At 40.8% G+C, this 20,645-nt stretch overlaps 1 protein-coding gene across 8 annotated transcripts in view; it reads left to right on the forward strand.

The window, feature by feature from the left end:
• Positions 1–20,645, forward strand: part of LOC109990124 (AMP deaminase 2) — a 33,619-nt gene that overhangs the window by 6,091 nt on the left and 6,883 nt on the right. For 4 of the 8 annotated variants that reach the window (XM_020642119.3, XM_020642118.3, XM_065954510.1 and 1 more), the window contains 14 exons: positions 14,125–14,255; positions 15,008–15,138; positions 15,683–15,751; positions 16,768–16,879; positions 16,979–17,165; positions 17,563–17,704; positions 17,785–17,874; positions 17,968–18,097; positions 18,786–18,980; positions 19,075–19,206; positions 19,299–19,462; positions 19,626–19,752; positions 19,840–20,003; positions 20,108–20,228. In XM_020642119.3, coding sequence (XP_020497775.1) covers positions 14,125–14,255; positions 15,008–15,138; positions 15,683–15,751; positions 16,768–16,879; positions 16,979–17,165; positions 17,563–17,704; positions 17,785–17,874; positions 17,968–18,097; positions 18,786–18,980; positions 19,075–19,206; positions 19,299–19,462; positions 19,626–19,752; positions 19,840–20,003; positions 20,108–20,228 — 1,895 coding nt within the window. Of the gene's footprint in view, positions 1–1,577; positions 1,794–8,094; positions 8,443–12,879; positions 13,172–13,294; positions 13,480–14,124; positions 14,256–15,007; positions 15,139–15,682; positions 15,752–16,767; positions 16,880–16,978; positions 17,166–17,562; positions 17,705–17,784; positions 17,875–17,967; positions 18,098–18,785; positions 18,981–19,074; positions 19,207–19,298; positions 19,463–19,625; positions 19,753–19,839; positions 20,004–20,107; positions 20,229–20,645 lie in introns of those variants that run through there. The other 4 variants (XM_065954509.1, XM_020642120.3, XM_020642121.3 and 1 more) reach the window with 4 other exon arrangements.

The following is a 20,645-nucleotide window of genomic DNA, read 5'->3' on the forward strand; positions in this document are numbered from 1 at the left end:
GCAGTAATAAATAAGTTAGAGGTCTCTCCATCCATGCAGTCATTTAAATCCTCTCAATTAGTCGCTTGGCTGCGCCCTCTGCACTCCCAAGCCTTCATAAGAGCCACATGCAGGCCCTCCGTTATAGTGCGTCCATCTGACAATGCCAGTCTATTAGCATTCGCGATGCCACAATACTGCTGACGAAAAAAAAACTAGAGTAGCTGCAGCTTGAGCAGCTGGTGCTTTATCTACGTCATGAACTGAAGCCTTCAGTATTTTATCTGTTTCTTTGAATAGCAGCACTAGAATATCTCAACTTCTTTGCCTTCACTTTCAAGTCCTTACAGTTTTTGTAGATTCATTACTCTTCAAGCTCGTTGAAGCTGTTCTCTAATGTTGATTTGCTGGTGGTCATATTGATTTCTCGGTCAGTTTTCTCATCTGCAGAAATCTGTCTCTGCCTGCAGGCTGCTCACTCCCACTGGACCTTCATTGCATCACATGAAGCAGAATGTGTTATGTCCTAGATCTGCAGTCAGAGCTATATGACGTGATATATAGAGGCTATGTGCCAGAGAGGAGGAGGGGATCCCTAGTACTCCACCTTCTGTTGTGATCTGATCTAATGCATAACAAGATGTTTTACTGACTCACTGGCCTTTCTCAAAGCTGCAGGCTAGCTTGCTCTCTTGCTTGATATTCCCACAATTTTAGAAATCCCCTCAGTAGTGTGATCCCTGACTTAGTCTTTTTTTTTTTGTGTTCTTCATGGTACATTTGAGAGTATTTTGTTAGCTTTGATAGCCATGCATCGCTGGACTAAGTTAAATGTTACTAAGTCTGAAGTTTTGATTTGACTGCATCAGAATGGTCTGAAAGTATTGACATTATTACATCCATCAAATAGGTACAATTTGTGAGAAAGAATGGCCTGTTTACATAATTTTCTTTTCATTCATTGTGATAAATTCTAACTTTTTTGTGTGTACAGATCTTTATATTGTGTTTATGGATAAACGGTTGTGATTGGCTGGATCTGAATCAGGTTCAATGCAAATCCGCCTGTCCCAGGACCAGACACAACTTCTACAGCAAATAGCAAATAAGCTTAGCTTGCATATTTGTCTGGTTCCCAGTTCAAAGGTTTACTTTATTTCAAACAATACTCTCTAAGTCATGAACCCACTTTCATCTGGTCAGGGGGTTCAAACAAATACTGCACTAAGGGTCATCACACAGGCTGATATCTGTGAGATCATCTTTAATCCTGTGCTTCGGGCTCACTAATCATTTTGCTCAATGCTGCAGTTGGACTCCCTTTAACTCCCTATAATACTAAGATCCCCCCCCCCCCCCCCCCGGCTATTGTTCATTATTAATCAGATATACAGTTCTTGTCATGGCAAGTCTCTGTGGGCTTCTCTCATGAACTCCTGTGTGTTCTGTGTCTCATGACTTGCCACATCGTGTGGACTCTGTTTCCCATGGGGGGGGGGTTTGTTACACCCCTTTTCACATCTACCCTGTGGACTTTAACCTACACAACCCTCCCACCTCACTACAACCCCACTCCGTGTTGCTCAGGTAGACAGACACGTATGATAAGCAAAGGCTGAGAGTCCTTGTCTTAGAGCTGTGGGTGTTAACACATTGTAACTGTTAACTGCTTAACATTTCTAAACTACTGAAAGACAAAGCAGATCTCCGTTTCCCTGCACAAACTGAGGTTATTATTAATTGATTTAAACTTTGAAATATGTAGCAGGGATATATCCAGTGAAGGCACATTTGGGACAAAGAGCAACTAAAAGGTACGATGAACATGGTCTTTTGTATTAAAACAGGGAAAATAATTTGAACCTAGAGACTGCTGTGTTTATTTTGGGACTTCAGTCATGAGTGTATTGTCTGAAAATGGCTTTTCTACGGTGCATTGTATGGGTTGAAAATCTTAATCTTACCACTAGAGGGAGTCTCTTGCACTCTTGCAAGTGTTTAGTCCAGTCAGACCATCAGTTTGAAACAAGTGGCCGGTTGTCAATGTCTCTGCTCTGTAGCTGGTCTGGTCATGACTGAAGAGCAGTTTGCTCTGTGTTTGGGTGGAAAATTCCAGGGCTTTCTTCTGCTATGAATAGCTCAGTTGCTTCCCATGGAACAGTGGAAGTGTGTGAGTCCTGGAAAAGGGATTTTGGAGAGCCAGGAACCAAGGCCTTGAAAGCCGAAACACCAACAGGTGGGCTAGTTGTTGCTGGGGGCTAATAGATCGCCAGCAGATCCACAATATCTGTATTCTACACACACACACACACACACACACACACACACACACACACACACACACACACACACACACACACAGAGACACACACACACAGAGTCATCATCATGCCTTTGGACATGCCATAGATTTGCACAGGATTTATACATGTGTGTTATGATAGGTTGTGTTACATCCCTGAGGTACAGTTAAGCATGCTGCTTTGCTCAGTCTCTGCTCTCAGCTCTAATGAAGATCTGTTTTTGTTTAGTCCATCTCAGTGAATCACAGACGAACCAGCGTCAGGTAATGCTTCTGGTCTTTTATTGTCCTGTGACATCAGTGAGTCAGTGAATCCCTTGCCCACCACCCCCCTGCTCACTTAAAGGGATACTTGACCCGTTGAAACATGAATCTGTATTGACATTGGGTCATATATGTAGTAGAAATGTGAAATACATTTTGAAGTTGGTGCCTTCTTGGCCGAGAAAAGGCAGAAAGTGTCTTTTTGGCTCATGTGGATGAAAAACACCAAATCCCAGAATGCACAGCACCGCAGGCCACTCCCACTAAGGTCCTCGATTTCAGAATCAGAATCAGAAATACTTTATTAATCCCAGAGGGAAATTTGATCATTACAGTTCTCGTCCTCACCGCCGCTAACAGGCAGGCCTTATGTCTCGGCTGCTGAGCTGGCAGCAAAAATATAGCAATATAGCCGCGTGACGGTTGCTGCTGACAGGCCGGTCTTGTGTCGGGCCAGCAGCCAGAACACAAGACGGCAGCAGCCGTCTCGCCGCTATATTTATATTTTTTGGCCATTATCAGCTTTCTCCATAGAGCCTGTTAGCATAGCTTCCAAGCAATATGGCGGATGTTAAGTTTGGATTCTGGGAGTGAGTTCCCACCCACTGATCTGTGATTGGTCTGTAGCTTCAGTGGTCGAAAATATGAGGAACTAGCTAGTTCACCCTGCTAACTGCAACAGCTTCCAGTGACGCAAAAATGGTCATTTTGTGATTTATACATGTAGTGTCTTTACCACAACTCTATTTTTTGTACCATGTTGCCTGTGTAGGATAAGAAAATTACTAGCACAGGATGTAGGAGTCATAATGTTTATTTTTACCTCTGTTGATTGTTTGTTATATTTTGCTCCTTATATTGGTGTGATATCATTTCTGGTAATTTGCTGTTGGCGTTGTTTTTTTTGTGGGAGGCTACGCAAAGAGGGTGAGTGGGTTTGAATATTTTCTGTTGACCTTTATCGTCTTCATCGTAATCATAATCTTTTGTTTAGAATTATTATCACTCTTTTGTTTAATAATCAACAAACTTATCTGGACTATTTTGATACGAACGAGTCACAGGTACAGGTACTTTTGTCCTCAACAAAAGAAAATTTGGCACAGTGAAAAAAACAGATGATTTGAGGATGACTTGTTTAGTCTATCGACTGAGACACGAGCAGCCATTTACTTGTCAAATAGTCCTTTCAGTATATATTGTAATTAAGATATTAAAATAAGGTGGTTTCAACATCTTAAATCTAATGATGTTCTGCTCTGTTCTGTTTGATTTCATTGCCCTTTTAATTACTATTGTTCATGCTGGGCTAGGAGAGGACATTTGTCTAAACAGTTTATTCACAGTGAGTAAATGTGCAACTTATTCAAATCTCACACAATTTGATGCAATTTATTTAGGCCCAAAGTTTGATTTCACTTTAAAACTTTGTAGCATGTAAAGCATCGAGTGATCACAGTTTTACCAAACAAGACTCTAAATCAAATGTTGATGTGAGTCTAAACCAAAGAAACAGAATGTCTTATCGGACATGTCTCTTCTTCTGAATCAACACTCTGTATCGCCTGCAGCTCTGATCCCTAACACACCTTTGGTCACAGGAATGGGGTATCGGCCTCTTGATGTCCGAGTGCTGGTAAGTACAGTGTACTACATGTTGACAGCGTCAAGTGACTCAGTGCTGCTCTTAGCTATATTCAGATATGGTAAGAGCTGCACTGACAGAGGTGGCTAAAGGTACAGTGACATGAACGGCCTCTGGATAATCACTGATGACTGGAGTGTGTCACTGTGTGTGTTGGATTTGCAATGGGCTTGTGCACACATGTAAATGGCAGTATACAGATCCAATTTTGAGTGTGTTTGTGTGTGTTGGACAGAAAGGAAGGATTGGTTGTTTTTAATAGACACAGGAGTAGAGATACACAACATCAGTGTGAGTGCAGAGTTTACCAGTTCATTGTTTGAATGTTTGTTCTGTTTAATTCACAGAGAGACTTTTTACTTTAAGAAAATACAACGTTTATTTAATGAAAACCATCAGCTGTCTTTTACCGCTCATTTATCAGCTTGCTTTCATTTTCTTGTAAGTGAGCAATTGCAGAGAACATGATGATTAAAGCTGTACAACAGGTTGCATTTTAACTTCAAAGAGTAGTCAAGAAAAGAATAGCCTCAGGCTCGTTCAAGTTAATGCCAAAATAATACAGGAAAATTCTCTACATGCACGAAAGCCCTCTTTATATGCTTCTCAATAAGTGTAGGAATGTGAGATAAGATTATTTATGGAGTCAGTTTACAAATGGTAACACCAATAATTGAGGGAAAGACGCAGTTTTGATCAAAAATCTGTGTCACATGCAAGTGATTGCAATGTACACTGCAGCTTTGCACCAGCACTCACACTAAGTACTTTTTGCTTCAGTTAAAATATTCCACAAAAAGACTTTTTGCTGAAGTAGATGCAGAAGTTCAAATGAATAGGAAGTTTATACTTTCCATTCCACAATGATTCAATCTAATAATAATCCCTCAGATGACTTTGCCGTATGGAATTGTATTTTTAAAGACCTGTCATGGAAATTCAACTTCCTCTGGATGAAAACAAAAACATTCTGTATATGCACATGTACTCCTTGGTAAGGCCAAACTGCAGGATGTTCTGGTTCTGTTGAACTCGTTTATTTGCCGCTGGGGGCTACCAGTTAACTACAGAATGTCTTCATCAAAATGCTTTTATTTTCTTAAACATCTGCCTATAGGCAGGGCTGGAAAGAAAAAACACTGAGAGCATCGTCAATGCAGCTTTAGATTATGTTCATCACAAGTTAAACCTCTGCTGAAACGTAGTGTGCTGCCCACTCAGTACACAGCAGACAGGAAATGGAAGCATCACTGACCACCACAGGCTGCACAGCTAGAGCAATGACAGTGACAGCCTTGTGTATGTAGGCCACCATTTACAAAAACAACTGGGGGTTGGTAGACTGGGGTTAGTATCTGATATTTCTAGCATGGGTAAAGTTTCTTCCACAAAGAAGAAATCTTATTGGATACGAGCCCCACTCTGTTCTCTTACATAAACATTTAGAAATATGACATAATAGCACAGCACAGTTCTTAAGTTCACCTTATTCCTCACAATAAACCTCTAACCTTAAAAAAACAAATACCATATTTCTGATACAGCTCAGTCAGTCACATCATGCCCTCAGATCACCTTCTCATTCAGGAGAGTAATAGGTGTTCCTAAAGCTGTCCTCCTGTCAAGCTGGGTTAGCACACAGTGTTTAATTTGGATATGGTAGCATCAAAGACAGAAAAAAACAAACTCTCTCTTATGAGTCACGCAAATACAGCAACATTGTCATCTTAGTTTTCTCTGAGTCAGTTGTATGTGATGGCCTGACTTTGGGTCATTTGTATGTGATGGCATAGCACAAAACACGAGGTACGAAGTCATGCTAGTAGTGTTTGTGTGAGTCAGTATACATTTATATTTGTTGACTGTCATCTTGAAAAATTCCCAAAGGATCTTTTGAATATTCTCTCTAAAATGGAACCTGAAAAGTACATTCAGACAAATACTGAGCAAAAACAGGCCGTCCTTATGCCGTGCAGCAGTCATGTGAGAGAGGAAGGAAACAGCCTCGCCTGTGAGCATGTGATCATGTGATCACTTTCTTGCATGTATGTAATATCATAAATAGCTTCAAGTATTGACCTTGAAAACTGTTGTAAGTTCATTTGAAGTATTTTTGCCCCAAACCAGGTAAATGACGCTCCACAACAGGCACATCACTTTTTAATGAGATAGAGATAACAGTAAAGGATTTGTAAATACATAAAGCTAAAGAAATAAACCAATCATAACAGATGAAAGACACAGAATAGTGATGAAAACATCCCATGTCATCTATTTGTCCTGAGTTTAATTCAAAACTTACATTACACATTTTTTGGGGGGCTTCAGAAAAAGCTTTAAGAATGTTACAAACAACATTGTTGACTCATTGCTTGATTACAGATAATCCTAAAACTGTAATTAAAAATACTTATTTTACAAGTGCATGCACACCGTGAGCCACACTGTATGTAAGCAACAAGGCTAATTGCAGAAGTTGTAGTGATTCTGATTGCGTCAGTGAAACATCAGTGAGTCATTTTGCTCATTTTTTCCTGCCAATGATTCATTCATTCCATATTCATTTAGCCTTATCTTGATTTGAAGTTGCTTTTGCTTACATGTTAAAAAACAACTACCATAGGTATTTTGAAAAATGGTTCTGAGCTGGCTTTGTAAAGATTCACAATAAGGCTTTTTATTTTTTGAGTCCATGAGGAACAATGTACAGCATGCAGTCTTCTATAGGGGTACATTCATTGTCATGCTTATTATCACACAGCTATGTATGAAGAAAGGCAACAATGTGACAACAAAAGTTGGTCAATGATAAAATGGTTTTATTTCTTTGATTAGATTTGACAGATGGACTTAATACATAGTAACAGTAAACTCTGCTTTATCTTTTATAGTTGACATTTATCTGAACATTTAAATAAACTGAGACAAACCACTGCATTGATGCTATTTGAGACCTGCTGCCCTTTAACATACAGTCTGTTGACATTTTCAAGTTACCAGTGTTTAGACACCACCACAACTCATGCAATGTTCCATGTTTGTCTTCTTTCATTTTTTCAGTTTTCATCGTCATTTTTTTGTGTCTTTAAACCCCTCTTGCATTTTCTGCACAGTTTTCTTCTCTATTTTTCTCTTTTGAGCCCCCGTATGAACAAGGTCAGTGAACTGGATGATGTTAGACATATCGACTGATGATTGTGCAAAAGTCTCAGTAAAGCTGGATCAGAACTGCATCCATGACAGTGTTATGTTATTCACAACAGCTGTCTGACATACAAAGATAAAATCGAGTCAAACAGAGTTAATAACCGTACCTCTTAATTATACACATCCAGGAGAGACTGATTTATCCCATAATAAACCAGCCAGACCACATGCCACAGATACATTACCCATAAGGCTTTGCTTAAAGGCAATGGTTTGTAGTTGGAGGAGTCAAGGGGAAGGCTCTCTCTTTTACATTTTACATCTCCAGTTTGAAGCTATTTTTCCACATGATTACTGACCAGTGACAATGTGGTAGATATAAAGTCTTGTGATCCAAATGCATTGGTTGCAATTCCAACAACAACATCGAGCTCTTTTACACTCACTTAAAGAGTGTCAATGTGCAATCAATTGTTATTGAAATGTAAAGATAGTTTTTAACTTGGTGTATTTGTAACATAATTTAAAGTTTACAGTCATGAGATCACTAAAGCAGAGCCCCCATGTTTGAGAGGAGGGAGATAGAGAAGAAGTGGGAGTGGCCAGAGAGGCTCAGGGCCTCCTCCATGTTACAGCACAAAAGAACCTGAAGTGGTTCACTCCGGTCCCTCCCCCTTTTTTTGCCACGTGGTATGATCCTACCCAGTATTTAAATCCGGGAGCTTTGAGGCTGTGTTGTTCATGGGCTGGAAACCAGCATAATCAGGAAGCTGAGAGAGACAGAGGCAGAGAGAGAGAGAGAGAGTCAGAGAGAAGAAAATAAAAAAACTGCCTCAGTAGCAAACTGGAGACTGCGACATTTACAACAGGAGGAGTAGAGAAACGAGAAAGAGGGGGATTGTCTGTGTGAACCTGGTGTTAGATCAGCAAAGAGGTTATCCTCTGTCTCTCCGCTGTCATTTGCTCTCTTCCCCTGTGCCGGCGGGGGAGGGTACATCGACCGTCCCAGGCCTAGTTACATGTCCCAGCATCCCGCAAGAGCTCAGTCAAGGCCACTGCGACTGTAACGGAGACTGTGAGAACAGGACAAGACAGGGACACAGAGGTACTGTAACATGTGCTGAGTTATGATGAACAGTACCACAAACAGTACAGCCTGTAACTGTGGATCCGTATGCTACTCCAAGTTTTTACAGTTATGTGAGAAACATGGTACTTGTCACTCCAAAATGTTCCAGCTCATAGTGACAGATGAGATGCTAGTAAACACAGCTCTGTGTGCTAAAAATAACAGTGTGCAGAAGACATATGGAGGAGATGCATGAATGAAAGTAGGATGCATACGCAGATGGAAGGGAACAATATGTCATGCAGCCGGTGTGTAGCCAGGATGCTGATATTTAGACCCTTGATGTATTCAGTAGTTTGATACAGAGTCTGCAGTGAGTGAACATTTGGGGCATCAGGTCCCTGCTGCTGTGTGCTACTTCCTGCATGATGCAGTAATAATACCCAGTGGATTAATCACTGAGATTCTTGCAAAAGTGCTGAACAGAACCTTGTTTAAGGGTGCGCATAAAACAGCAGAGTCTTGGTAGAGAAAAAGGTGCCACTGATGCTAGAAGAAAATAATCATATTCAGGATCGCCAACAATGCACTGTAGTCGTTTGTGTGGGCAGAAGGATGCTGACTTACTGAGATGTTCGTTTAAAAAGCCTGCCTGACCTTTCTGTTGTGTGTTGTGTATTTGTAATGGCAGTGACTTTACTCACTTTAAGGCTTTAAGTTATAGATAAATGTAATGTCAAATGTTTCCAATTTAAGGACTGATAACTATCTTGTTGGTTGTTGTCAATCCAGCAGGATTAAGTTCTGTATTAAGTGTGTGGTTGTTGTTCTTTTACAAAGATATCTTTTATTGCAGGTAGTTATTTTAGTCTGGACATTTCATCTCAAATGTTGATTCTCTTACTCCCAGCCTGCTGAGTACTGATCGTGTGTGGGTTTTTTTTTTTAGATGAAGATCTGAAGTGGAGGTTTATTCTCATCTGTGGTTGCTTAGGAACATCTGAAGCGTATGTCATCATTCCCCCTCTCAGAGATTAATGTGAAATCTGTACAAAAAAAAAAGTTTTTTAAAGCTAGAGCAACAATTGAACTGGACCAAAAAGTCAACTTAATACATCCAAGCCGGATGCTTCATACATAAAATACAGACACATCCAAGTAGTTTTTATCCTGTAGGTTCAAAAGTTTCTCACATGTAAAGATGTCTATCATGCAATGTGGCTTTGTGACATCATTTGCTTGAAAACTGAAAATAGATAGAAAAAGTAGGTAGCGTCTAATTTCTCACTTGATTTGCCACAATTATTATTGCCATGATTTGATGTTAGTGCAAAAAAACTTCCTCTCATTGTCCAACTCATATTCATAAATGTATTTTGGACTGTAATGTATTACATTAGGTGTAAAATAGTGATCTCAGATGAGTCACACCCGTGCACACACATCTGTAAACAACAGAGAATAGGAGGAACATGCTTTGTTTGCTTAGCACAATTAGCAGCTACAGTCACCTTCATCTCCTGATAAAAAAAGACACACCTTCTAAACACATTATACAAAACAAAAGTTTGGCTCCTTGTCGCAGAGGTGTTGAGTGTAAAATAATCCCATGCTTTGATAGCTGTAAATTTATATAAGTGGCTGATATCTGAGTGGGAAAAAAACATTCAATTATCCTTTGCACAAGTAAATGGCGTAGCTTGCAGTTAGATTATTACATGCACGGAGATTTTTGTCCGGATTTTGATGGCTTCAGTGTGGGTTACTGTATGGATCTGCTATCATACTGTATACCTAGCACTGCATGCTGTGAGTCCATGCTGGTGTGGTGAAAACATTCTCTTTAACAATTGCACTGACATTATATATTTAATTAGTTTGTTCACTGGGAAGTTTCGGTCTTCTGGGACTTAGAGATTTTGTAAGTTAGCAAATAAAAGCAGATAAACTGGTTTAGGAGTATTTGACCCAGACTTACTGTACAGTGTTTTGTTTGACTTCTTCAGTACATAAACTGCTCTGCTACTGTTGTTTTTTGTTTTGCACAAGTGCCTTATGCAAAAAAAAAAAAAACATTAGTAGAGCAGTTTAAGACAGGCTGTGAAATATTGATCGTCATAGAGCAGCAGAGGCAGCTCCACAGATGACTCTCTGGTCAGGTTCAAAAGAACAGGTGGGAAGTTTACGTGGGCGATGTGCAGACCAAGGTCCCAGAGATGTGAGAGAAAGCTGAGATGGGGAGCTTTTTTAATGCTACTCTCAGGTCAAAGAAATTAACTGACAAAGACTACATGAAGATTGCAGGGCTGTGGCATTTAATTCAAATATAGATGAGACACACATGCATTGGTAAACACTTTTCGAGGTAAGGCCAGAGTCTGAGTGTCTCCTCCTGCTAGCTGGATCTGAACTGTGATTTGAAGCAATCCAACAAATAAACCTGCAAAAGTGTTTATGTCAAAGCTTCACAGAATAACTACCAACATAGAAAATACTGGTGGTAAGTCCTAGTTAGAACCCACTCCGTCACAAAGGAGTTATCCAGATAAAGTTTGTCCAAAGGAGCAACTGAAAGTCTTAGTTCATTAATTGGTCAACCATGGTATCAAGTGTATTTATCTTCATTGTTGTAAACATGACAGATATGATCTTGTCAAGATGAATGACCTGTATTGTTTTCATTTACACATCTACCTGATGTTTGGTCAGATTCTCTTTGAAATAACCTTGAACTGAATACACAAACAAACAAGCTTTGACTAAATGAGTGATTCCTGGAAGGTTCCCATCAAAAACCTGTTTCTTTTTAAGTGCTTTCCTTTATTTTTTCCCAGAGTTTCTTCCAGCCCTGTAGTTTTTACTTAAATAGTTTTGATTATAGAGGGTCTCCCTACTGCTGTGATGTCATCGAGATTAATGGGATATTAGGAGTTAAGCATGGAGGATTACATGACAGTGTTCATGTAATCTGTTAGACCATGTGAAAGTGTCCAAATGTCTGCTCACGTGTTTATATTATCTGATATATATTGGTCAGGGTGATTTAACTGAATCAGTTTTTCCAAGAGGAGTTTTATTACCCCTCTAATCAAGGTATAATGGAAATATGTTTAAGACCATTTACAAAAAGGGTTGCCAGTTTGTCCACTAACATTAACAAATACATTCTTAATCTGTTAAAGCAACAATATGTAGGATTTTGGTTGGTGTGCTTTGGCGCCGACCGGAGGTGTCTGAGTGTAACTGCACGGGCGTTGGACACATAGTTCTGTTTACACCTACCCCCCTTAGACAATGTGCATTTGTTTACAAGCAGAGGGGGCAACGCCGGCAAAGACGTTGCAAGGAGCCTAACAGCAATGTTCACTGATGTTACCAGATGTGCAAATATGACTCTGCTTACATCTTCAGCCCGTTGTGTATGTGTATTCAACCTGGGTCATGATATCTGTGGGCTTTGACTAAATGGCTACATTGGAAAGGGTCATTTATTTTGCTAGCTGAAACTTATAAAGCCATATTGAAGATCAACACGGAAAGAGACTACTTTTTGGCATACGATGGATTTATTGATTTATTTTTATGCACACCTGAGACATAATGCGGGTTAGATGACTTTCTGCTAAACTTGAGACAGCGATGACGTCAACAAAAGAGCCTAATGTTTGGTCACAGTCTGTTATGAATAATATCTGCAGGGGTGTATACTCTGCTTTTTGCTCGGTCACTCTCTCTTTTCCTCTTCTTAGCTTCATCTCTCTCCTCCTTCTCTCAGCCATTGTATCAAATTGTACAGAGACGGGCTAACTGTAAACCTGTACGCACAGGACAGCTGCCAAAGTTACATACTGCAGTAAACAGGCGATCCGCCGTCTTGTGGATATGAGACACCATTCTCCCTGTTAAAAGTTATTGTGCTATTAAATCAACATTTGAAACTAGTATTGTAAGGTAAAGTAGTTACATATTGTTGCTTTAAATGTCCTTTTAGTTGATTTTGTGATCAGAAATCTCTGAAATTTTAATTCTTTGAAGCCTCTGTATTATAAGGGGGCAATATGAGTTGGTTGAAAAATGTTCTTCTTCTTTTTACTTCAGCATGTGATTGTCAGCAGATGTTTGCACATCATTTTAAACTTGTATGTGCCATACTTAAAAGTTTTTCAAGTGTCAGTCAAGTATTGGTCGACTGTGGAGTTACCCTCTGTTCATTTCTGACTCCCCAGCCTCGGAGGCAGACGGCAGACTAATTGTCACCGGCCAGACACAGCACCAATAACACAACAATTATAGAGAGTGAATGCATCACTCCCAGAGCTGTATACTTTTCACGAGTGGTTGAATTACAGTGTGTGTTGCAGGTGACTGTGCTACTCTCAAAAGTATGATTATCCTAAACTTATACGCACCCAGAATCAGTGAATTTGATGTTCCTCAGTGAGACAAATCAATTCTTGGTAAATCTCCTCGAGTGTCTTAGGTTTCATCTCGAGTGGAGCTGTTGTCATCTGTTTCTAGCAGGTCATGATTGGGGAAGGCCCCTCTGTGTCATACTCAGGTGTGTGTGTGTACACATGTGTCAGTGTGTACGTTTGAGTCGGGGGGGATATTCAAGTGTGTGCAAGCCCATGTGTGATTGAAGTGACACAGGATCTGTTGGTACAGCTGTCTCTCCTTAAGCCCACTTCTGTCCTCTGACATATTAGGAGGATTTGAGGCTCGGTCACACATTGTCCCTTCGGCCGCTGACACCAGAGCTTCATAGGTAATCATGGTTGTGTCCTGTTTGCATGTGTGTGAGTTCTGTTCGGTTTTCCTTTGTTTTTAATGCCTTGGTGAAAGAAAAAATGGGCTTCATGTAAATAAAGTAAGAGACAGATTGCTTAATAGTAAGGACATTTGTGTTCTCTTTGCAGCTTGCTTTTGGCTGATTTTCTAGTTTTCATATGAAATGAAGAGGTAAAAGCAGTTGTGTATGTAAGTCTGTGAGTCTGAGCTGTAGTGCAGTCTGAGCTCAATTTGTGCTGAAATTATAGTTCTCCCTACTCAACTCACCACACGTTGCAATCTTTGGTAAGCCAAATTTTAACTCCTTCTATTTTTGTCTGTGATTGTTGTACTTAGCTGTGTTTGTTTTGACACATTTGTTTGTTTGTCTGTCTGTCTGTCGTCAACAGACTGTGAAATGACAAGAATTGTAGAGAGACCGAGATCATTGTTGATGAATTATCTGAGCCTGCGATCGTCCACATATTTACATCTGAACCCCCATGAGTTGTTGATTAGGATGCTTTTAGCTCTACACTGTACTATGACTTATGGACTGTGTTTAAGAAACTGTGTTAAACGTGTGTTAGTGGTGTGGAGGAGAAAACCCTTAAAATATTGTAAAACTTTGATGGAAATACACAACCGGTTTCCACAGAAGTGGAAGTAATCTGTACAGAAGCTGACTGATACATTTTTTTTTTTTTTAGACATTTAGCATAAGAGTCCAAAATATTTTAAATAACTGATACACAACATTCAATAATTGCTTTTTAACTTAGTGGCAGTTTACAGCGGTTATAAGGTATGTATTTAGCCTTGATAGGTGATTTATTTAGTCATTGTAATTCATAGCCTCTGCCTTTACTAAGCGCACTGCCTAAAAGAACTGTTACGGTGACACCATGTGTGTCTATCACATCCCACAACCTTTTCTGCTTCTGCCTACAGATCTGAGCGGTGCATCCGGGTCCAAACCTCTCAAGCCCCAGAGATCGCTCCCAGGGACGCCTGTTTCTATCACACACTACCCGATCGACCTGCGAATATCAATGGAAGAAAAGTACAAAGAGATTGTTGAGGTAAGAACTCAAAATCAAATCATAATTCTTAACAGGTGAATCAATAAGAACCATGTTAGATCTTTTAGATACATCACATTTAAATATACTCACAACAGGAGTTAAGTAGATAGTTGATTTAGTAGATTTACTCAGTGATTCTCAAAAAGGTCAAATTGACCTAATTTTCAATGTGTGTGTCTGCAGGTAAAAATTTTGAATATTGTAAATGTGTGTGAAAACTTTAGAGACTGTGGCAACTTTTGTTTAAAGAAAATTGTTGGTCAGTGAAGAGTGACTGGAAATGTTAGGAGAAGAGAGTGAAGGATGACATGCAGCAAATGTAAAGGGGTCGGACTCAAACCCGGGACCACCTTGAGGACTGAAGCCTCTGCACATAGGGCGCATCCTCTGACCACTAGGCCTAAACACCCTGTGGCATCTTCTTTTCAGGATTGAATTGCAGCACTAAGGCTATTTCCTCACTTTATTGGAAGGTAAATGTGTAACATCATATTTATTGGCAACATTTCGGTGAGCAGTAGGCCTTCATCAACCTGATGATGGTCTGGTTAATGCCCTGCGTCTCCAGGGCAGGTGGCCTTCATCAACCTGATGAAAGTTTTGTACGGAAAAGTTGCCAAAAAATAAATGTTTTCAAGTTAGACAGTATGCTAGTGTTCACTTGAATGTTTTGACCCATTGCCCTCCACACAAGTGCAAATAATTGTTCTGTTTTTTCCCATAATTGTTTATGACTTCTGTTCAACCAGGAGCTATTCACACGCAGCATGGCAGAGAGCGAGATGCGAAGCGCTCCCTATGAGTTTCCAGAGGACAGCCCCATCGAACAGCTGGAAGAGCGACGGCACCGCCTGGAGAGGCAGATCAGCCAGGACATCAAGTGAGGACATACAAACACACACCACACAAACAAAGGCCAGTTGGACACACTTTACAAAACCTTGGACAGACGAGCAGCTCTGCCCTCACTCTCTACACACAGTTCTGCTTTCTTCCATGCACACATGCTTATCAGCTTCCAACATGCCAGTTTGTGGCCTAACTAATCCCAGCAATCAGCTAACTAGGCGAGCCAGCCGTTAGCACATGTGCTGATGTTATGTCATCTCTTCAGAATCTTTTAGAAGTGAGTTGGTTCTGTTTTGGTGCTAGCACAATCCCTAAAAGCTTTATCAATCATGATGTACCACTACCCACCTGAACATGTTCGTTTTCTGTCAATGTCCTGTACCATTAATACCTAAGATGCTTCACGTGTGTGAATGTGTATAAGCCTTTGAGAGAGACTCCTTGACTGATTGTTAAGTGTGCCTGTGCGTGTGTTTGGTCTCTCGTTTTTTTTTGTGTGCTTAACTTCTCACTTCCTCTGATGCCCTCCCGCCGCCTTGCCCACACCCTCCTGCTCTGCTGCTGCGCACCACAAGGCTTGAGCCCGAGATATTGCTCCGTGCCAAACAGGACTTCATGAAAATCGACAGTGCTGCAGATCTGGAGTGAGTGAGCTCTGCTTCACTATGTATGTGTGATTTGTAAAGTGATTTCCTCATAATAATAGGGTCCGACCGATTAATTGGCCAACCGATAAAATCGGCCGATATTAGCACATCACGTGACTATCGGCTAATTATTATATCCAATATGTGCCGATATAACTAGGTTACAAAAAAAATCTTGCAATTGTAAATCTTTTTCTCAAGTGTTTAATAACTGCATTTGAGGGATCAATGCAATAAACGTGTAGAACTATGTCAATCGAACTCTAAAAATCGAAGATAGCTTTTCCTGAAACAGTTATCGGTATCAGCCCCAAAAAATCCCACATCGGTCGGGCCCTAACCAATAGTTTTATTTTTTTTACATGGCCTGCTTCTCTTGGAAATTTCAGAATCAGAATCATCTTTATTGGCCATGTATGTCTACACACACACACACACAATGAATTTGTCTTCGGTGAACTGTGCTCTCAATGTAAAAGAAAAAATGTTTGCTCTGCACATACCTGAATATCGAAAAAGTGTTCAATATATAAACGCTTATCAATATCTACAGAATATAGGAACTCAAGACTGTTCATACTTCACCTTCTTATGATGGAATTCGTCTTCCCCCTGCTGGTGACACATTTTCTCTTAAGTAGGAAAGTCTTCAATTAGCTTTCTATGATTGATGGAGCTCAACATGAAATCTATCTTTAACTGAGTTATCACTTCCTGTTGTCTTGGTGATGAAACTTCTGTATCTGGTCAATGCCAGCTCTGTAGGTGAACCATTTAAATCTATGGTATACATGAATAGACAGTAGCATTTGTTCTATATTAAAATCGCTTCTTAAGTAGAGTGTTGCATGTTGATTTAAGTGAAAGTGTCTGCTCTCTCAGCCCTGTATTGACTTCTGATGCTGCAGTTACAGATTAAAAAAAAACCTAATAACATCTAATTTCTCATCGTTCTCTCTTTCTCTTAATCACTATCATTCCATGTCTCCTTTTCCTCTCTAAAAACGTTTAAGGCTTTTAAATGAGAAGAGCGTGGACACTGTGGATGATGGCTTTAGGGAGAGAGCATTGCCGATGGAGAAAGAGTACCAGCGGGTCTCAATATCCGGAGAGGAGAAGTGTGGGGTGAGGGTCTTTTTTTATAGGATTTAAACTTCGTACCAAAACATTTTATTCAGTTAACACCTTTTTTTTTTTTTTATCACTGACTTTTATGTGCCTCAGGTGCCCTTCACTGACCTGGTCGATGCTGCAAAGTGTGTGGTGAAGGCATTATTCATCCGGGAGAAATACATTAACCGATCTATGCAAAGCTTTTGTAAGACCACAGCCCACGCCCTGCAGGAGCTCGGGTTGAAGCCTCTGGATCTGAGAGTGTATGAGGATATACCAGAGACCCCTGTAGACGCTGGTATGACAAGCACACACCAAACACATAGTTAGAATTAGCAGTAATAACGTGAATTTAAGAATGGACAGGATCACATGGAAGAACAACATATTCTTCAGGGTTTTGTTGAATTTCACAGAGAATGCAATGAAGCCTGGCTTTCTACTTTTTCGTAGAAATGTAAAAACGTTTTGTTTCATTCCTTTCCCTTGAGCTTTTCGCCATCATCGCATTGGCTTCAGGCTTTTAAGACCAACCTGCAAAACGTAACCGTAAAATCTAACGACACGCAGTGATCACCAAGAATCTACAAGCTGCTTTCTGTCTAACCAGATACTCGTACTGTATATTATTTTACAATTAATTTATGTTGCATGGATGATATAACCAAACTAACATCAACTTCCTGTTTTCCTAGATGCCCCTGTCCATCCACCTGTTTCAGAGACACACCCCTACGACAACCAGGACCCCAAGAATATGCCCCCAGACACAGGATATGGTTGCAAGATGGTGGATGGAGTAGTGCATGTCTACACCAAGAAAACCAACATGGATAAGTAAGTGTCTGTACAGTAGGAAGACTAGACACTAAAAAAAGCTTCTATTGTTGAACTCTTTCACTATCTGTCTTTTTCAGGAGCTCAGAACTGGACCTGCCATACCCTGACCTGAAGGAGTACATCACTGACATGAATGTGATGATGGCCCTCATTATTAACGGGCCCGTGTGAGTGTTTACAAACATCCCTCAAATGTCATTGTTAAGAAGGTTAGTTTTTATTTCACATTTTAAACGTCTGTTATTTTTTCTTCTTTACAGGAAGTCCTTCTGCTACCGCCGTCTGCAGTACCTGAGCTCTAAATTCCAGATGCACATCCTCCTGAATGAGATGAAGGAGTTGGCGGCTCAGAAGAAAGTTCCACACAGAGACTTCTACAACATACGAAAGGCAAGAGGCAAAATATGAAATGTCATGTTTATATTTAAATAGGAAAGTTGTTCTAGTTTTTATCCAGAGCTGAATGTAAAGGCTAGGATTCATGACTTCCTCTTACCCCCAATTCACACACACTCCGTGCGCGCCGCGGTCCGTCAGCACCACGGTTTTTCTCCGTCGGACGGCTCGCGCCCATTCACACTGGATCAGTTTCTGGGACGTCAGTGCAGCGGAGCGCACCCATGACACATTACAGGAGAACTACAAGATAAGAAAAAACATGCAAACAACATGTTGCTTTGTCTTTCTGAGGATGCATTGTTGTTAATTCGGTTCCTGTTTTGACGTAATGTTGATAAAGTGATGAAAAATACGATGGCGAGTCCGTATATTGTGTTTTATTTTGAAATTGACCGGATGCTCTGTGTGTTTCCTTGTCTGACTTCCTGTCCGGGCTGTCATATTCTGTCCAGCTTGACGCTTGCCAGCAGCGTACTCCAGCGAAAATAGACTCGCTGCGTATTTGAAACGGAGCAGAGCGTAGTGCCGTCGGTGGCACGCGCCGGAGACGGACCGCAGCGCGCCCTGTGTGAACACAATGATTGACTAGAGTGGCAGCTAAGTAAGGACTGCGGCACACATCACTGTGTATGTGTGAATTGGGGGTTATACTCTATTTGCTGCTACATCCTGACTCCAGGTGGACACACACATACATGCATCATCCTGCATGAATCAGAAGCACTTGCTGCGATTCATCAAGAAAGCCATGAAGAAATACCCCGAGGAGATCGTTCACATAGAGCGTGGACGCGGTCAGACCCTGAAGGACGTGTTTGAGAGCATGAACCTGACGGCCTTTGACCTGAGCGTAGACACTCTGGATATGCATGCGGTGAGTATAACGCGAGCTCATATACAAATTTATGATATGCAATATACGTTCAGTATAAATTACAAAGAGGTTTCACTGTTTTTTTCACTCTCAGGACCGCAACACATTCCATCGGTTTGACAAGTTCAACGCCAAGTACAACCCCATCGGAGAATCCATCCTCAGAGAGATCTTCATCAAGACTGACAACCACATTGAAGGAAAATACTTTGGACACATAGTCAAGGTGTGACATTGCTCAAACATGGCTCATCCAAAAAAACTCTCTCTTACTAAAAACAAGCTGACACATCAACGTTTCTGCTTCATTATTTCCAGGAAGTGATGTATGACCTGGAGGAAAGTAAATACCAGAACTCTGAGCTGCGTCTCTCCATCTACGGTCGCTCCAGAGATGAGTGGGATAAACTGGCTCATTGGGCCGTTAAGCACCGGGTGTACTCTGATAATGTGCGCTGGCTCATCCAGGTTCCCCGCTTGTTGTAAGTTCTCCACCTGCTTTTTTGACCTTGAAGTAGAGATGTGCAGCTAAAAACTGCCTTGTTAACCCTGTCTCTACAAGGAAAGCTACTGTTGGAATAAGCTAGTTATTATCTTACTAAATCAGATCAAACAAATGTCACCATCTATCTCCCGTCTCTCCAGTGATGTGTATCACACAAAGAAGCAGCTGTCTAATTTCCAGGAGATGTTGGAGAATATCTTTATGCCTCTGTTTGAAGTCACAATCAGCCCCCACAGTCATCCTGAGCTGCACCTCTTCCTGCAGCATGTAAGAAATATTTATATAAATATAAGCAGCCTCATGATTCTCACATCCTGAGGCTGATTTCTTTGTTTGGGGGGTGCTTGTTTGTAGGTGGTGGGCTTTGACAGTGTGGACGATGAATCCAAACCTGAGCATCACATTTTCAACCTGGACAGTCCACTGCCAGCTGACTGGACAGAAGAAGACAACCCTCCATACTCGTACTACCTCTACTACACCTACGCCAACATGGCTGTGCTCAACCACCTGCGACGGTATGGGACAAGCTTGATACCGCTCCTTTCATTTCAACATAAAATCAAAAATGTCTTACAATATTATGTTGGGTTTTTTTCTGTTGATCTTTTGTCTGACTCAGGCGCCGAGGTTTCCATACGTTTGTGCTGCGACCTCACTGTGGGGAGGCGGGGCCGATCCACCACCTTGTGTCAGGCTTTATGTTATCAGAGAACATCTCCCACGGGCTGCTGCTCAGAAAGGTAAAAACACATCAGACTGGGTTGTTTCCAGAACACTGCTGGGAGCATTTGTTTCAACACATCAAATCATGTAAAATCATCACTTTACCACACACGTGTCACTGTTAAACTTTAAAATTAGGAATGACATGCCTTTGACTCACGTCATCCCAGAATCTTTTTCCCCACATTCCTTGTCCCTCTTGAGCTGTCCTACAAATAGACCAATTTTTGAGTATGTAGTTGTTGGGCTTGTTTATGATAGCTAACGTGTTGTGTTTTACATCCTGTCCACTGGCCAGGCAGTAAATTCGTCCTTCATACATAAAAACACATCTGACAAATCTCTGTATTCATTGTCATAGACATGTCAGCAAAGTACAAAATCGTATGCGGCAAGATTTGTATGCCTTGATCGTTTCTTTAATATAAATTAGA

This window comes from Labrus bergylta, chromosome 5 (assembly GCF_963930695.1).
Source record: "Labrus bergylta chromosome 5, fLabBer1.1, whole genome shotgun sequence".
Classification (NCBI taxonomy): Eukaryota; Metazoa; Chordata; class Actinopteri; order Labriformes; family Labridae; genus Labrus; species Labrus bergylta.